The following is a 19450-nucleotide window of genomic DNA, read 5'->3' as shown; positions in this document are numbered from 1 at the left end:
AAAAAGTGATTTTGAATAGTGTAATCCAAACATCATTTATTTTACTATAATCCATTTTGATATAAATATTGCCAAATATAAATCACTTAACACAAACTTACTTTTCATCAAAATCAAGTTTACAAAATCAATTTTATTCAAACTTCCGTTTGCAAACTGTAATCCAAACACACACTTACTATTTTTATATTAGAGCACTGCAAATGTGGACAATGAACACACTTCCAAGTTCCAAATGTGAGCAACTACATCAATTGATGAACAATTTCATGTGTTATATTATAAATGAAGATCCCCAAAAATGAATATGCTAAGGAAAAAAATAAAGGAAATTAAAGATGCGCATGATTACATGAGAGTGGTGCAAAATAGCTTTTTTTTTTTTGTCAGATCAATTACATAGCTCCTAATTCTAAATATAATTATCCGAGTTCGTATACTATTTCACTAGATGGGTTAAACCCATATTTGGAACCCAGATACAACTGCAAAATAGCTCTAAATCAGTGTGTAGTCTTATAAATCCCAGAAGGGAAACTACATACATCCATTGTTACCGTTTCGTTCTGAATTTGTTTTTGTACCAAACAAAGAATTATATTATTTAAAAGGGTCATGAATTGAAGATTATTCTTATTCTAACGTTGGATTATTCAATCATGCTCTATGTAACTGTTGATGAGTATAGACAATGACATCGACATCATGATGTAGTTAAATTAGTGTCTGAGTAAGTATCAAGCAAGCTATTTTTCTCTAAGAACATAAGAATCCAATATGCACATTATTATACACAGATCACCCACATTTCCATTTAACACTAGAACTTCTGAACACAAAATTCTCTACTTTAATTTCCTTTAGAAGTCAACACAGTTTATCCATCTTTTTTTTCTTTGGTTATGCCTATTAGAGGCTATAAGCTTAGATAAAAACCATACGAGATAAGTCACTTTTAACCCACTCAATAAGAAGTAACAAACGGTAACCTTCCATCTTCCCTTTCCTGTACTCTCTTCTCTTTGTATCCCTTTTTTTTTTCCTCATCTTTTATTCACCTTGATACGTCACCCTTATCCTCGGTTGCACCGTAAGCTCGGCACGTGCGTCAATGAGCTCGGCGCCCGCATCAATCACCCGAAATACTCGGAACGCAAACAGCTAAAGCTGGCGTCATATCAAACAAACTCGGAACAGGAGCAGATAAGCTCGGCCGCACCCATTCGAGTCAAAGAACACGTGCACCACAAAGCTCGGCCAGGATCAGCCGTCCGGAAATCTCGGCACATGATCAGGACCGAAGCCAGCATTACTCAACTGAAAATAAGAAACGTGCTCAGCTGGTCCACAGCACCAAAACAGAATAATCTTAACTAATCTATAAACTAGGACTCACCCACTAACGGGTAGAAACTAATTCCTATAAAGCCTAGCTAACACACTCGACTAAGGCTCAGGTTCTATCACTCTCAGTCTCTTATTCTAAACTCACTTAATTCATTCCCTTTGAATCATTACTGACTTGAGCGTCGGAGTATCTTGTGCAGGTATTCCCGCCGCGGTGTTTGATTCCGGCCGACGTAAAGCTCTTCCCCTTCACCGGCGATCTGCTCGGAAGTGCTTAAGTTCGGCCTCCAGTGTTCGGACGAATCACTTGGCGCCCACCGTGGGGCCGGAGTACATCTAACCCCACTTTTTTCCTTTGTTTAGTCTTCTACCCTATTTTGCAGGATTCCCGATCCTTGAACATGGCTGACAAGGAAAATCCACAACTATCACAGGATGACCTCCTAGCTCAGATCGCTGAGCTTCAGGCGGAGGTACGGAGGATAGCCGAGCTCTCAACGCAAAACAATGGAGAGAACTCCAAAGGCTCGGCTCATAGTGCCACAGACCCCTTGAACATCGCCCCGCCAAAGGAGAAGCTCACCCTCGACAACCCCTTCTCCGAGGAGATCACAAATTATCAGATGCCAAAAAACTTTACTCTCCCAACCGCATTGGAACCGTACAAAGGGTTCGGCGACCCCCGAGCCCACATAAAGAAGTTCCAGTCAATGATGTTTTTCAACGGCCCTAAGAACGAGCCTGTCCTTTGCCGAGCATTCCCAACCTACCTCGACGGCGCTGCATTACTCTGGTTCTCCAAACTCCCTGAGGGATCAATCTCCTCTTTCGAAGATCTTGCCAGATCATTCATCGACTACTTTGCCGCATCAAGAATCTACGTACACGGATCGGACTATCTCGGCACCATCAAACAAGGCCAGCATGAGAGCCTGAAAGACTACATGACCAGGTTCGCTGACGCCACCATGGAGATCCAAGACTTGGACCCAGCTGTTCACCTACACGCTCTCAAGGCCGGCCTCAGGCCTGGAAAATTTCGGGAGACCATTGCCATAACAAAACCAAAAACCCTAGAGGAATTCCGAGAAAGAGCGGCTGGACAAATGGAAATTGAAGAACTCCGAGAAGCCCAGAAATCAGACAAACAACCACACCGGAGAGATGAGGAAAGGACCTTCAGATCTCCAGGCAACAGGGACACAAAGAAACCTCCTAAGCCAGCGTCAAAATACAACACATACACCAGATTCAACACCAGAAGAGAAAACATCATCAGAGAAATCCTCAACGCCAAAATCATAAAACCACCAGCCCGAGCAGGGAACTACCAGGATCAACGATTCGTGGACAAGACAAAACACTGTGCATTCCATCGGAAGTTCAGTCATACCACAGATGACTGCATCGTCGCAAAGGACCTCCTGGAAAGACTAGCACGCCAAGGTCTCCTGGACAAGTACATTGAGACCCGGAAGGGCAAAGGAGGAAACTCGGACAGGGCAGAGCATAAGCAAGCAACGGCTGACGACAAAAAAGAAAGGATCACTCCTGATCCGCCAAGAGGAGTCATCAACCACATATCGGGAGGATTCGCAAGCGGAGGAGAAACAAGCTCGGCCAGGAAGCGGAGCTACAGAGCAATGCTGGCAATCGAAGGAACCATACAACCAAAGAAGGACAAAGGACCAGACGTCACAATATCCTTCAACCAAACAGACTTCAAATCGGCAAGCCCTAACCTCGACGACCCCGTGGTAATTTCAATCCAGGTTGGAGATCTGTTGGTAAGAAAAACATTGTTAGATCCAGGTAGTAGTGCTGACGTTTTATTTTACTCCACGTTCACTAAAATGAAATTATCAGAAAAATTGATACAACCCTCCTCTGGAGAGCTAATTGGGTTCTCCGGAGAGAGAGTCCCCATCATGGGACACATATGGCTGAAGACCACAATGGGAGAGATCCCTATGGCAAAATCAATTGATATTCAATACCTAATAGTAAACTGTTACAGCCCTTATAATATTATACTTGGGAGACCCGCACTGAACACATTCAGGGCAGTGGTGTCCACATTACATCTGTGTGTCAAGTTTCCAGTGCAGGAAAACAAGATCGCTACGGTGTATGCCGACCATCAAGAAGCTCGGCAATGCTATAACGCCGGTCTGAAACCAGTACAAACAAAACAGGAAGCTCGGCCCCAGGTCCAAACCATCCAAACGTCTGCCAGCACAGCGTCATTAGCCGATCTTGACCCTAGGGAAGATCTCGGCGAAAGACCTCGGCCAATGGACAACCTTCAATAAGTGACACTAACAGCAGACGCCAACCAATACACATACGTTGGAGAAGCATTAGAAGGGGCAGACCGAGCAAGACTCATTCACACACTGCGTCAAAACGCCGACCTTTTCGCATGGACGCCGGAGGACATGCCCGGAATAAACCCAAAGGTTATCTGCCACAAACTAGCAATTGACAAAACAGCCCGACCAGTTGCGCAGAAGAAAAGGAATCTCGGGGAAGAGAAAAAACAAGCAGCACTAGAAGAAACCAAAAAGCCCCTCAATGCAGGTTTCATCCGAGAAATTCGTTTCACCACATGGTTGTCCAACGTGGTAATGGTAAGGAAAAACTCAGGTAAATGGCGCATGTGCGTCGACTTTACAAACTTAAATAAAGCTTGCCCTAAAGATGCATATCCACTGCCTTGCATTGATAAATTAGTTGATAACGCCTCTGGTTTTAAAGCTTTGAGTTTTATGGATGCATACTCTGGCTATAACCAGATTCTAATGCACCCAGAAGACCAAAGCAAAACAGCTTTTATAACAGAACATGAGAATTTTTGTTACAAGGTAATGCCCTTTGGTCTAAAGAATGCAGGTGCGACATATCAACGGCTGATGGACAAAGTATTTCAGCATCAGATAGGCCGCAATATGGAGGTCTATGTAGATGACATTGTAGCCAAAACACCCATGCAGGGGTCACATTGTGACGACTTATCAGAAATCTTCAAACAGCTTCGAGCATACAACATGAGACTCAATCCAGACAAATGTGCTTTCGGAGTCCAAGGAGGAAAATTCCTCGGATTTATGCTAACATCGCGAGGCATCGAAGCCGACCCAGAAAAATGCAAAGCCGTACTAAACATGGCGAGCCCGAAGACGATAAAAGAAGTCCAGCAACTTGCAGGACGAATAGCTGCCCTGTCACGTTTCCTACCTACAGTGGCAAACCGATCTTATCACTTTTTCCAGACATTCTCTAAAGGCAAGAAGTTCAACTGGACAGACGAGTGTGAAAATGCCTTCACCGAACTTAAACAACACTTGACATCACCACCAATCCTCCAGAAACCGGAGACAGGTAACCCATTATGTTTATACTTATCAGTATCTAACCATGCTATAAGCTCGGTTTTGGTAACAGAAACAGGGAAAAAGCAGAACCCAGTGTATTTCATCAGTAGGGTACTGCAACCAACAGAAACAAGGTACCCGAAGATAGAGCAGTTGGCACTGGCACTAATCACAACAGCAAGAAGACTGCGGCACTATTTCCAGAGCCACACAATCATAGTACAAACGGACCAACCATTAAGGCAGATACTAACCAGACCCGAGCTCGCCGGTAGATTAATAAAATGGTCGGTCGAGCTCTCCGAGTTCGACATTCGGTACGAATCGAGGAAAGCACTGAAGTCACAGGTGCTAGCCGACTTTATATCAGAGATGACAAATGACACATATAACACAGAAGTGAGATGGACCATACATGTAGATGGAGCATCCAACAAAGAAGGCAGTGGGGCTGGGATACTACTCAAAGAAGGAGTCAGAGTGGTGGCCGAGCAGTCACTACAGTTCCGCTTCAACGCAAGCAACAATCAATCAGAATATGAGGCCCTACTCGCTGGACTAAAGCTCGCCCTACAACTGCAAATACCTCGAATAACAGCCTACTGCGACTCCTCGTTAGTGGTACATCAAATAAAGGGCGAATTCCAGGTAAAAGATCCTTTGTTAGAGAAATATTGGCTCATAACAAAGGATCTAATTTCAAAATTTAAAGAATTTGATATTATTCATGTAAACCGAGAACACAATACCAGGGCCGACGTGTTATCCAAGCTAGCCACAACTCGGCAAACCGAAAACACGTCGGCACTGTCCCAGCTAACGCTTGACAAACCGAGTTTTGAGCAGGATACAATTCTGAGTATTACGCAGATCCCAGATTGGCGAACACCTTTTTTCAATTACATCAACACAGACATCATACCGAATGACGAGCCGAACTTGTCACTCTTCCGACGAAGAGCGAGCTTTTACACAGTGCTAGGAAACACTTTGTACAGACGAGGGCACTCACAACCACTGCTCAAGTGCATTAGCAACAAAGAGGCCGAGGAGGTCATGGCCGAAACACACGAAGGAGTCTGTGGCAACCATATTGGCGGCCGAGCATTAGCGGCAAAGATCCTGCGAACAGGATATTATTGGCCGACGATAAAAAGGGACTGCATCTCCAAAGTCAAGGCATGTGATAATTGTCAAAAGCATGCCACCCTCTCGGAGACCCCAGCCGAAGAACTCCATACCATAGAGGTAAGCTGGCCTTTCGATAGGTGGGGATTAGATATCCTCGGACCTTTCCCGAAAGCGCCAGGCCAGGTAAAGTTCCTCTTGGTTTCAATAGATTATTTCTCTAAGTGGATAGAGGCACAACCACTAGCACACATAACGGCAGAAAAAGTGCGATCTTTTTTATGGAAAAATATCATATGCAGATACGGTATACCAAGAGAGATAATCTCGGATAACGGGAGACAATTTACAGATCATAAGCTCGCCGCTTTTCTAACAAACTTTAACATCAAACATCATTTCAGCTCAGTAGAGCACCTGCAAACTAACGGACAAGTTGAATCAGCTAACAGAATTATCTTGCAGGGATTAAAGAAAAAGCTCGGTGACGCTAAGGGAGAATGGGCAGACCTCATTCCAGAGGTTCTGTGGAGTTACAATACTAGCATTCAATCCGCCACAGGAGAGACTCCTTTCAAACTGGTATATGGCGCAGAAGCACTTATCCCAGTAGAGGTCAGCGTCCCAACATTAAGGACCGAGCTCTATGATCAAACGAGCAACCTACAAGCTCGGACAACCGAATTGGACCTCATAGAAGAAGAAAGAGACATCTCCGCCATAAAACAGCGGGCCAGAAAACAATACCTAGAGCAAAGACACAACAGAAAAGTACTTCCCAGATCTTTCAACAATGGAGATCTCGTGCTTAGACGCACAGAGGAAGCCCGGAAACCTCCAAGACATGGCAAATTGGCGGCAAACTGGGAAGGACCTTTCCGTATACTTCATAATCTCGGAAAGGGGGCTTACAAGCTCGAAACTCTTCAAGGAGATCAACTTCCAGGAACATGGAACGTCTCCTCCTTAAGAAGATATCAATCATGATGTAACATATAATTTGCGAATGATGGTACTCTTTTTCCCCTCCGAAGGTTCTTTCCCAAAATACATGGGTTTTACTCGGAGAGGGTTTTAACGAGGCCGGACGCAGCAAACCATTGTACTCGTACGAACTATTGAGCAACGGTTCATATTCTGACAGTTAAAACGTACATTTCAAAGAATCCGAGCATAATCCTCGGAACCTTGCCATCACTAGCCGAGCTTAATTCTCGGAAATGCTCACCACAAAAACAAGTCAAAATGTTTCTAACAAACATACTAATCCGAGCTTCATACTCGGAATTCAACATGCGCATGCCGAGCACAATGCCCGGACAAATACAAACTGACTTTTCCCACAAATCATAATAAATGAACACTAAGCGCTAATCCGAGCTTCATATTCGGAGAGATACGCGAACAGTCCGATAAATAACACTCGGATACGCACATACAAAACACAACAATAAGGTATTTCGAAGCAAATCCTAAACGGATAACCAACGCAATACATTTAAACCTCTATTATCCCACTCAACAGACCCACCAAACAAAAAATGACTTCAGCTACCGTCAGTAAACGCAAAATAGTCGTTTTTCTCATAACGACACACCACTATGGACTAATCAAAACACATATCACATTAATCAAAAGTTATTTGTTTCAAACCGAGCTATATACTCGGGGCACAAAGCATCACTGTCAAACGTTCAGATCAAAAGTTCAAAACCAAAATACAAGCATTCACAAATATTGAAAACCTACTCCATTTTATCACCTATACTAGATCCCTCACTCTCAGCAGCACCTTCATCGTCCATAAGCTCTCCATTAACGACAACCTTCATTACATCAAACTTTGAAGGATCAGCCTCGGGATACAACACCTTGACCTGAGAAACAGCGCGGTCAAATCCCTGAGCAAAAGCCTCATAAACCCCACCTTCCAACCCTTTGACCCGAGCAGACAACCGCTCGACCTCAGACTTCATATTCTTTAAAGAAGCCTCATGCAGTTTTTGTTCCTCAGCAAATTCAAGCTCTCTCTTCTCAGCGGAGGAAGACAGCTTAGCAATCTTATCATCTTTCTTCTGGATGATTTCAGTCAATTCCTCCAGATGTGTAGCTTCTTTTTTCTCTCGCTCTAAGGCAAGCTCCTGAGATCGGCCAATGGCGACCACCCGAGCACCAATAACCTAGAGGAAACACAGTTCAATAAGCAAACAACATAATAAAAGAAAACTCAGATAACACATACAACTTCATCACACCTGAAGGAATCGACTGACGCCAGCACGGCCCACCTCGTCAATCATTTTCATGTCGCCAGGAAAGCAGCAAAGTTCATCAGCCATTACACCAAAAGGATAAAGCTTCGCCCATAAGGATCGACCATGCTCATTTTCATCATATCCATGAAGCCTCTTCTGCGATTCATACGCAGACTCAACCGCTTCAAGTATCAGCGACGACTCTCCCTTACCATCCAACACCTCGGCAAGACCACCCTTAGCCTGACCTCTCTTTCGTTTAGACTTCGGTCCAGGACCATACTGGGCTACCACAGCAGCGGGGCCTTTTTCCACGTTGGATGAAACCTCTCTCTCGCTTTTCCTACGCTGGCTAAAATACGATTTCAGCCCGGCAGTGGTAATCGCAGGAGCCTTCTCAGCTGCAAAACATTGCAAACAACAAAGCTCAGATAAAGCAAAGAAAGATAAAGACACAACGACAAACATAATAAGACACAAATTACCTATATGATCATACACTGCCTGCTTATCAGAGTCCCATTTTAACATCTCGGCAACTGACAACAAACCCTTCGGACCCAAAGACTTAAACAGGAAATCCATGACAATATCATCATCAAGTAACCTATCATCTACATCCAGGGCTTGGTAGGGCTTAGCACACCAAAACAAAGGAAACCTTTCAACCAGATGTTCGTTCAAATAGAAGGGAAAGTCCTCCGGGACGCTCCTAACCTTAACGAACATTGACTTGAAATCCTTAAACGAAGACTTATACAATCCAAACACTGCCCTACGAGGATAACTACTGAGATTTACCCACAAACCCCTGTTTACCCCCTTCGCCTGGAATAAAGAGAAAAACAACCTAAGGGACGGCGGGCACTCTAAAAGTTCCATCAACACCTCAAAAGCTCGAACAAAGCCCCATGATTTGGGGTGCAATTGGGTCGGGGCGCAGTTCAACCAGTATAGAACACCACACTCAAAATCGGTGAAAGGGAGCCTCACCCCCAATTCTGTGAAAAGACAACTGTACATGTAAAAATAAGACCAATCATTCAATTGGTCGCACACACGGTCCTCCTCTCCACAAGGCAGCAACTCAATCCTAATATTACTACCAGGCCTAACCCAAACACCCGATCCTAAGAGCTTCACAGACTCTTCGTCATCAAATTGGGACTTGCGTTCTCTTACCCTAACGTCAACCCAGTCATACAAACTACCCACATCACATTTCTCCATCAGAAACAAGGAAAGAAAAAGGGCAAGAAGATAAAGACAAAAGCATAAAAGAATCACCACTAACCTTGCTTGCTCATTTTTCAGAAACAGAGAAGAAAATGACTTTAACCCCACAATACAACAGTTGAAAAAGTAAAGGAATGTCCAAATAACACAAGTCCCAAACGGTTACTCACCCTATACATTTAATTCAAAACGGCAAGAAAAAGAAAACATTAAATCTACTACACAATCCAACGGACAGGGGTGCCTAGAGACGCGGAGCGGTTTTTCACATCAATCACATCAAAAGCGCAAAAATCGAGGCCATTTCAAAACGTTCTGTATTCTCACCAGGACTAAACCAAGCTCGGGGGCTACAAGGACCATAGATGACAAACGAAACTCAGCAACCGAGGATTGCGGTATTTCTGGTCCAAACGCTCGCCTTAGTCCTGTCTGCACCAAGGCAAGCTTGGGGGCTATGATACGTCACCCTTATCCTCGGTTGCACCGTAAGCTCGGCACGTGCGCCAATGAGCTCGGCGCCCGCATCAATCACCCGAAATACTCGGAACGGCCTCCAGTGTTCGGACGAATCACACCTCAAATTCCTTTTGTAATGCAAATATAACATAGTAATTATTTCTTCTTCAATTTGTTTTCATCTTGACTCATACTTCAATATGGTATTAGATAGTAGAGTTGACAATGCGTAGGGTAGGGTAGGATTTGAAACCAATCATAATCCTACCCGCGAGTTGAGATTTTTATATAAACTCAACCCTATCTTATCCGCGAGTTGAGAATATCCCAATCCTAATCATATCCCTTCTCAACCTGCGAGTACCTGACCCTACCCGCGGGTTACAAAAAAGATGCAAAATTATTATATAACTTTATGATAATTTAAAATAGAACTGACTTTTATGTAAAAAAAAAATATATTAAATTATCAATTAATGATCTTCTTTTAGTAGTGGCTAAAGATTTTTTACATTTAATGAGAGGTCTTTGGTTCAGCATCCACTTAAAACATATTTTTATATAAATATATAACATATACATATATAGGGTGCGGGTTAGTTGGGTAGAGTTGAGACTCAACCCGCACTCTACCCGGCCCGTACGAGAATCCAACCCGCACTCTATCCTATCTGCTCCGGATCGGGTTGACAACCCTACCAATCGAATGGGGTCGGGTTGGGTACCCGCGGGTAGAATACATATTGCCACCCCTATTAGAGAGAGTTCTGCCGCACTACTCCAATGTTGCTAGATAAATAATGATTTTTGTAAATACTGTGAATAATAGGTTCTAAAATTTGCGCAATAAAATAAAAACACACTACACCTTAGAGAAGGGAGATTAGCATAATATTGGATATAACTGCACCATTTATAATTTTTTTTTTTAAAATTCAAAATTTAAAATAATTATAAATTAATTAAATTAATTAATTTAAATTTCTTTTTTTATTCTATTATTCACGTTGTTCATTATTCTCATTGTTTCTCTGTACTTTTCTTTCCGCGAAAAATCCTTGCTTTGTAAATTTTTGGTTTACTTGTTGCTTTATGAATTGGGCTAACATTGCTAAACGTTGAATATCCATAAAAATCAAGGGAACCTTCTTGCCTTATGTAGGCCCAGTATAAAACCCTGCCCAAAACAATTCTATATGATGTACACGTACTTTTCACGTCACCAACTAATTCTTACATAGTTCCACTAGATTGTAAAAAGTTAGATTTTTTCAATTTTTTTATAAAAATTATAAAATATGATTTTCAATCCTTTAATTTTTTCTTCATATTTTTTCTTAGTCTTATGAAATACATATATTTACACATTACCTCTTTAAATTAAAAAAATTCAATTTCAATAGTCAATAAACTTTTGGTCAACATACATGTTGTAGCTAACATAAAATACAAAATATAATGATTTATGTGTGTATAATCTTTATCAAAATCTGGATAAAGTAGAAATTATACTTATTCATATGTATATGCGTGTATAGAGATTAATAAACAGTCAAAATTTGATATGTTGATTAACTTTTGGCCAAAATGTTGTTGATTGTTGCAATCTTTTGTTCTGAAGAAGTTACCATATGTACACACACTATATATTACGTTATGTGCATGTCCACGTTATATGGTATATGATGTCAATTTATACCACTATCGGATGAGAATATAAAATTCACTTAACTTCGGTTTATAGATATATTTTCCATCGATGAATTGATAATTAATTGCAGCGTTTTGATAAATCGTTTTACCAGCAGGTTTTCCTTTTCGATAATAATTTTCTAACAAAATTATTTATTTTTACCGGAAAATTTACGAATTTGTCGGTAAATTTTTTAGAAATTCATCATCTCCTTCATTGCCAATAGAAAATCCGACTTAAATTTCATTGGTCAATTAAACAATTCCGTCACTAAGGTTTGTCGATGATAGCCTGATTTCTAGTACTATGGGTTAATTTCAATGAATTAATCTCCAAGGATGATAGTATAAAAGTAGAAACGTCATGTGGAGACATGGGATACTATATTGTAGAATATCTGAATATGTGACCTCTTAACAGTTTTCATGGCCCATATATATACTCATTCTAGGAATACGATGGAACAGAATAACGACACAAGGTTAGGGAAGTACTATAATGTTTAACTGTTTTAGGAGGAAGACAGTTAAATGTTAAAGAGAAGAAAGAAAGGAACAAAAAGCAATTACCAAAAATCATGAGGAACAAAAGAAACTACATGACAATTGAAGCCAGAGTGTGTAAATGAAAAAGAGAAAAGGCTAAGCAAGAAAGCTAAGATCCTAGAATGAGGATATGGGGTTGTTGCATAATTGCATTGGAGTGTTCTATCCACTTGTGTATTCATTCCTTTTTGAGCTTCAATTTGAAATTTGTTGGGGTCATGTATTCTGTTGTCAAGGCGGTGGCGTGTTATTTTCTGAAAGCGATATCACAGCTCAAAATAAACTTGTATTTATCTGTTAATATTATTTCTCTTTTATGGACGTTAACAACGGGCTATAAGTAACATTCCTGTGGGCTGGTTCAGTGATTGTGCTTGGCATTAGGGATGTCAATGGGGCGGGGCGGGGGCGGGGGATGCCTCCCTGCTCCCCGTCCCCGCCCTCAGATTTTGTCCCCGTCCCCGCCCCGATCCCCGCCACCGGGAGATAATTGGCCCCATCCCCATTTCCCGCATTTCCCGTGTTCCCCGTGGGTCCCCATTCCCCATCTCTTTATGTTGAACATTTATATGAAAATTACAATAAAAAATTTAAAAATAAACCACAAAACATTATTACAACACACAAACATACATATCTTATCCAAGATTACAACTTACAAGTCAAGAAATATAAAATAAAAAATCATAATTCATAAAACGAAATTTTAAAATACAACTTTCATTCTTAAAAAAGTCATAAAATAAAGTCTTCAACTTCCAACAAACAACTACATGTTCTCTGTTAAAATACAACACAAATATGAATATGTTAACATACATCATAAACAAAAATATCATATATTTAATATGAATTTCACATAATAAAAAATAATTACCTAAACTCTTAAATCCCCATATCCATCACAGAAAATAACTACAGGCAGAAAATCAGAAATTTACAAAACCCTAACCAAATCCAACAACTCAGAATCACAGAAATTATAATTAACAAAATTAAACCCTAACTATTTCATAATTATAAACCCTATATGTCTAATTGCTTCAGATACATAGAAGGAGAGAAAATCTAACCTAAAGTCAAGTTGATGGGAAGAAGGAAGAGGACTAGAAGAGGGACAACCGGTGGCTGTTTCAGCGTCAGCAACTATGCTCTCCAGTAGACGCGAGTAGCGAAGAGATGGTGGAGCAATCGGATGTAATGCGGCGAGCAGTGAAGAGGCGGAAGCAAACACGCAGATGCAGGAATGGAGAGAAAAAAGACACAGCGCCTGAAGAGAGAGAACGATGTGGTGGTGAGTGGCGCAGGAGTGGCGACCGATGACGGTGAATATAGTAGAGTAGAGTAGATGGCGCAGCAAGGTGAGAAGGGAAGAATGGCTGAATGGAATAGTAGTAGTGTAGTAGACGGCGCAAAGTGAGAAGGGAAGAATGAGAATATGAGAGACTGATAATAGGGTTACGGGACATAGGGTTTTTAATGGGTAAAATTACTAAAATACCCCTGTATTAATAATAAAGTAAGAGTATTTAAGTAACTTTAAAAATTCCGGGAATTTCGGGGATGGGGGCGGGGATCCCCGCTCGGGTCCCCGCGCCTGTCTCGGAGAAATTTTGCTCCCCATCCCCATCCCCACGGGAAAAACTCCCCATCATCGGAGCCCCATTCGGGGCATTCCCCGCAGGGATCCCGTCTCCTGGGGATTTTTGACACCCCTACTTGGCATGGGGTTCTTTCGTATAATAAATAATAGGAGAAAAAGAGAAATAAATTTTTTATTTTTAATTTAAAAATATATAAATTTCTGAAAATATAAAAATATTTTTAATTTTATAAAATATGAGATGTTTAAATTTTTTTTGTCTAAAATATATAAATATAAATTAGATTTTTAAAAAATTTAAATGTCTTATATTTTAAAAAGTAAAAAACGCTTTTATATTTTTAATTAGCCAACAATTTATTTGTTTTCAAAATAAAAAATAAAAAATTTATTTATCGTTTACTCGATAGTGTACTGTATTACAAATTATATCTGGAAAATGATAATATTATTCCTATTTTCTATGACCACTTTATATACAATTTTTTGACATTGTAAGTTTGTATAATTAAATTAAAAAATGATATTATTAAAATATAAACGACAATATTCATTCTCATTATATTATGAATTTTTAGTTATGTACATGAATTTAAAAAAGGAAAAGTATAGGGAGCTAATGGTCTAAGCGTACAATGTGTACAATGGAGGTTTAAAAAGTATTAGAGATATGATTATTAATATTACATTGTCCTGTCAGATTACGTTTTTGGGATGAGTGGGTTCATGACATGGTATTAGAGTTTTAGATCCGAAAGGTCAAGGGTATACTTAGGCCATTGACTCCCTAGCACTACCCTTTAAAAAAATATTTTATTTGACAGATTCTCATTTTTATGTTTTTTTTTATTTTTTATTGTATTATTCAACCAATAAATTAAGGATTAATCAATCATAAATTTAAATTTTATTTAAAAATTATTACTATTCAATAAATTGTTATATGGGCAAAATAAAACTAAAATTATTGACACTTATTTAAGCAAATATGTGAACTAATCACTTAACTAATTTAAGTTGATTAGAAATTCTTTTTTTTTTTAATAACAAAAACATGATTAAAAAGAATAAGAAAACACATTATAATCTAAAAGTAATATATATTCGAGACAAATAAGTATAGAGAGTTAATCAATATTAGTTAATTTGTTACTGTAAAATTATTTTTTATTTTTGTTTTTATAAAGTTTAATGTTTGCAATTTGAATTTAAATTTATAACTTAAAATTTAACATTTAAAATTCAAAACTTAAAATAAAATAATAATTTTTAAAACTAACTGATATTAACAAAAACATTATATTTTTTAACAAAAATATTATCTGTACATACAAAATTAATATTAAAATCAATTAATATATTATTATTTATAAATCTATATAATATAATTTATTTTTAATATATATGTTATATTAATAGTTAATATTAATGATTAATTTTAGTTTTTTAAATTCTCCAAAATAAATTTGGGTGGGAGTTGAAAAGAATTATTAGTGTTTTCTAGAATAAAGAGGAAACTCATAAATGTTTATTTGTTTATTGGGTAACCATTAGTACGCTGTACGCAACCATATTCAAATAGCACATTGTAGATCTTTCTTTAGCCTTCTAGTTTATGTTATCCTGTGAATGCTGACGATTTGGTGAAAGCCATAGAATACTTGTAATACACGTCCTCTTATTCGGTTGATCATTAAGAATTTCTAGTACTAGTATCCACCAACTTTATTTGTTTACTTCGTTTGAATTTTAGTGACAACTCCGATTAATTTGCAACCAAACACCTGTAGCAGCTCGAATTATATATGACCTTAAGTCATACTCAATTACTCATATATTACACAGTAAATTAAAATAGCAAATTTGCGTCATTTCACTTCTGGTTGTGCCTTACAACTACAATCTATTGAATCTACATATTCTATTACAATTTTGTTTTCTAATATCATCATATATATAATTAAAATGATGGGAAATTAAATTTTTAAAATATATAGACATAGATTATCCATTGGCGAAACCTTATCAACTAGCTTCTTTCCTGTCTCACATCACATGCTCTATAAAAATATGACGTATGCACTAAAATTAATCACTAATATAAAATATATATAAAATATAAATATATATTAAAAATAAATTAAATCACATATATTTATATCCAAATATATTAATAATTAATTTTAATATATAAATAATATTTTTGATAAAAATAATATAAAAATATTTATACACAAATTATTTTATATATAAATATATATTATTTAATTTAATTTTAATATATATTTATATTTTAACATATATATTTTATATTAATAATTAATTTTAATATATATTTAACACGGTTAAAAATAATGATATATTATTTACATTTACTAAAATAAAATCTATATTAAAATACAAATACATATTAAAAAAACATTTATATTCAAATTCAAACTCGCATTCACTTAACAAAGCAGAAACAACTTTACAGTTTATATATTTTCTTGCCGTTCCATAATAATGAAGCTCGACATTACCAAAACTATGCCTACAAAAACATTACAACAATGCACTTATTATATTTTCCTCCTCAAAATGCTTTCGTCACAAATCATTATTGCTTAGGGTACCAAACGAAATTGCATTATTGAAGAAGGTGGTGGACCCATGTTAGGTAACATCATCACCCACCCCTCTCTCACAACGTCCCTCCCCGGATTTTTCCATAACAAACCCCAACAATAACACAAGCTCCGATAAAGATAATACAGCATGGCATATACTCTCGGAAAGAAGACAAAAATCACAGCGAGGACTCGATGTTGATAACTTGATATAAAAAAAATAAATAGATCAGGATGACTGGCAAAACAGTAAAATTACACAATCACAGCCGTACATCACACATGAGATTGGGCCCACTCCAAACTTAAAAGCAGAGGATAACTGGCCCACGACGGAGACACATGCACCACCACCCTAATGTTTAATTTAGTAGTAATAATAATAATAATATTCATTCTTCATCATAAAATTACATACATTCTTTACATAAATTACAAAATACAAAGCCTTAGAGAGAAAAGGATAAACGGATAATGATGATGATGAAACGAACTCCAGTACTCCACAAACATTCAATGCTTCATGATTATTTTTCTTTTTTCCTTCTTGAGTTTTCACAACTTGGTTGGTCATGAACCGTTGGATTTTGAGATCATCACTTGGACTTAAAGGGAATGGCTCTGATTACCACCACGTGGTAGAGAGCTGCAAGAGCTGCACCAATGAATGGTCCAACCCAGAACACCCACTGCACAAATTGCCAAAATAAAAATTCAATTACTACTAATACCACTAACAATGTTATTTGTTAGCAACAAAAATGACTAAAATATTCATATATTAGATCAATATTAATCTCAGTAATCCACTTGCTGCTTTTGTCTTTACTCTTGAATTTGAACATAAAAAAGATCTGTAAATAGATACCAACTTTGACTATAGATATGTTTTCCTGGAACATTTTCTGATTCAACTTCCAAATTATAAAAGATTTAATGAAATAATTAAGTGTGAAATCTAGAACATACGTGCTCATGCCAGCCATCGTGCTTGTTGAAGATGATAGCAGCACCAAGACTGCGAGCAGCGTTGATACCAGTTCCGGTGATAGGGATGGTGGCCAAGTGCACCAAGAACACAGCGAATCCAATTGGCAACGGTGCCAAAATCTACTCACAAAGTGACAAAACCAATCAAAGCAATAATTAGTGATCAGCTCATCATCAAATCGAAGAAGAAGAGTTTGTAACTAGTGGCTTACAGGGACGTGTGAATCTCTAGCGTTACGCTTGGCATCAGTGGCGGAGAAGACGGTGTAGACAAGGATGAAGGTACCAACGATCTCAGCACCAAGGCCATCGCCCTTGGTGTAGCCGTCGTTCACCTTGTTGGCACCACCTCCATAGGTTCCGTACAAGTTCTTTCCCTCGAATCCCTTCACCACACCTGCACCGCAGATAGCTCCAAGGCACTGCATCACTATGTAGAAAACCGCCCTTGTCAACGACAACTTCCTCGCCAAGAACAACCCAAACGTCACGGCCGGGTTTATATGACCCCCTGAAAACCACACCACACACAAAATTAAACTAAGAACATAATTTATACTCACTCTCCACAATGTACTCGTGAATAAGTTTGTAGACAAAGACAAGTGAGTGATCACCAACTTATATAGAAGATAGAATTGAGTACTCTGTACAAATGATGATGTACCTGAGATACCGGCGGTGCAGTAAACGAGAGCGAAGATCATACCACCGAAGGCCCAAGCGATACCTTGGATACCGACGGAAGCGCACTTGTTGGGTGCTCTGTTAACCCCCATGACGGTCAAGATGGTGATGTAGAGAAAAAGGAAAGTAGCAACGAACTCCGCGATGCCAGCTCTGTAAAATGACCATGACGTCAGCTCAGATGGCTCGAACAGTGGAGCTGGCGGTGGCTCCTGGTAGTCCTTCGGCTCGTCTTGGCTCTGCGCCGCCGTACCGATCGGCTGCCTTTCCGGGAACTTGTTAGCTCCCAACGACACATCCTGCTCCTTCGCTTCCATTTCTTCTCCCTTCTCTTCTCTTTTCTCTTCTCTTCCTTTTATGTGAGTGGAGAGCGAGAGTGGCTGGGTGCGGATTTATAACCACATTCAGTTCTTGTTAATTCAAGTGAGGACGAAAGGTGGTGGGGTCCACTCCGCGTAACTTATTGAAATATTTTTAATGTTTCTCTTATGATAAGGACCCCAGAATCGTGGGCCCTCGGGTCCTAGCTGGCGTTTTTGTAGCCACTCGCGCCAAAACCCGCCATGTTCCTCGCAGCACTTGAACCTGGCTTACTGCTACCGGTTAAATTCTTACGCATTAAAATTTGCTGCCAACAAATAATAATTGCTACCTTACTCTAATAAATTCAACTCAAATTATTGATTAGTGGTACCACCTAAACTGAGAGCTCCTTGTAAAGTTTTTGAATAAATAACCAGTTATTTTATTATTGATATAACAGTTTCTCATTTACTATTGTGAAACATGGTGAGGGCGTCACATAGCTATAGGGACTAGGGAGATTGTGGTAACTTTACTAGTAGCAGTCTAGCACTTCAATTAATCAATTTTGATGCAAAGTAACTTAGCAATTAGCGATTAGGAAAAGGTGGTGATTGAAATTTGAGAATATTTCTGGTTATTAATTCCACGTGTTACTTGAAGAGTTAAGTTGATGAGGGGGGGGGGGTGAGGGCGGTGCCGATTGTCGCAGTGTGCAAAATAATCACGTTGAACTTGCGTCGGAGAGTGGACACGTGGCAGTAAAGCAGCGTCGCATGGCTTAAGGGAGAATTAGAAAGGAACACGCAAATGCACCTGTGGCTGTGGCTGCACACTGATAATAGTAGTAGTTTGGTACTACTACAGTCAGGAGTCAGTCAGCTTTTTCCTCTTCTTTTGCTTTTTCCAAAATTCAGAAAAAAGTTTAGGACCATGCTCTATTAAAAATTTTAAGCCCGTGCCATAACAATGCAAAATTATTATTTTAGAATGAACAATTCTCATTTTTCCATTTCAGATGTAAATTTGTGATATGACCAGAGTGTAGGTTAAGAAAGCATGTCATTCTGTAAATTTAAAAACAAAAGAAACGGTGATTTGTCTTTATTTTTAATTTATAATTTTTTTTTGTAATTGAATATTGTACTTAATAGATTATAAATTAACATAAAAAATTTTATTTTGTTTTTTAATTTTAGATCTAATGTTTCTGTAATTTG

At 38.7% G+C, this 19450-nt stretch overlaps 2 protein-coding genes across 2 annotated transcripts; one reads left to right on the top strand and one right to left on the bottom strand.

Moving 5' to 3' along the window:
* The first annotated feature begins 1748 nt into the window (after positions 1-1748).
* LOC112701126 (uncharacterized) lies at positions 1749-3659 on the top strand. The gene has a single exon (XM_025751922.1). The coding sequence runs from the start codon at positions 1749-1751 to the stop codon at positions 3657-3659; it is 1911 nt and encodes a 636-aa protein (XP_025607707.1).
* Positions 3660-16485: 12826 nt separating this feature from the next.
* Positions 16486-18859, bottom strand: LOC112702425 (probable aquaporin PIP-type 7a). The gene is made up of 4 exons (XM_025753440.2): positions 17908-18859; positions 17453-17751; positions 17220-17360; positions 16486-16939 (listed from the first exon to the last, which is right to left on the bottom strand). Exons 1-4 carry the CDS (start codon positions 18242-18244, stop codon positions 16847-16849), a joined length of 870 nt encoding a protein of 289 aa, XP_025609225.1. The 5' UTR covers positions 18245-18859; the 3' UTR covers positions 16486-16846.
* Positions 18860-19450: the final 591 nt, after the last annotated feature.

The sequence above is a fragment of the Arachis hypogaea genome, chromosome 7, assembly GCF_003086295.3.
Source record: "Arachis hypogaea cultivar Tifrunner chromosome 7, arahy.Tifrunner.gnm2.J5K5, whole genome shotgun sequence".
NCBI lineage: Eukaryota > Viridiplantae > Streptophyta > Magnoliopsida > Fabales > Fabaceae > Arachis > Arachis hypogaea.
This window is presented reverse-complemented; position numbering and strand designations above follow the sequence as displayed.

What these genes read in the sequence shown, in the direction of transcription:
- LOC112702425 (XM_025753440.2), bottom strand. Translation starts at nt 18,244, where the DNA reads ATGGAAGCGAAGGAGCAGGATGTGTCGTTGGGAGCTAACAAGTTCCCG. An exon ending in CTGCACCGCCGGTATCTCAG is followed by an intron (nt 17,752 to 17,907) that starts GTACATCATCAT and finishes TGTGGTTTTCAG; the next exon opens with GGGGTCATATAAACCCGGCC. An exon ending in CTAGAGATTCACACGTCCCT is followed by an intron (nt 17,361 to 17,452) that starts GTAAGCCACTAG and finishes CTTTGTGAGTAG; the next exon opens with ATTTTGGCACCGTTGCCAAT.
- LOC112701126 (XM_025751922.1), top strand. Translation starts at nt 1,749, where the DNA reads ATGGCTGACAAGGAAAATCCACAACTATCACAGGATGACCTCCTAGCT.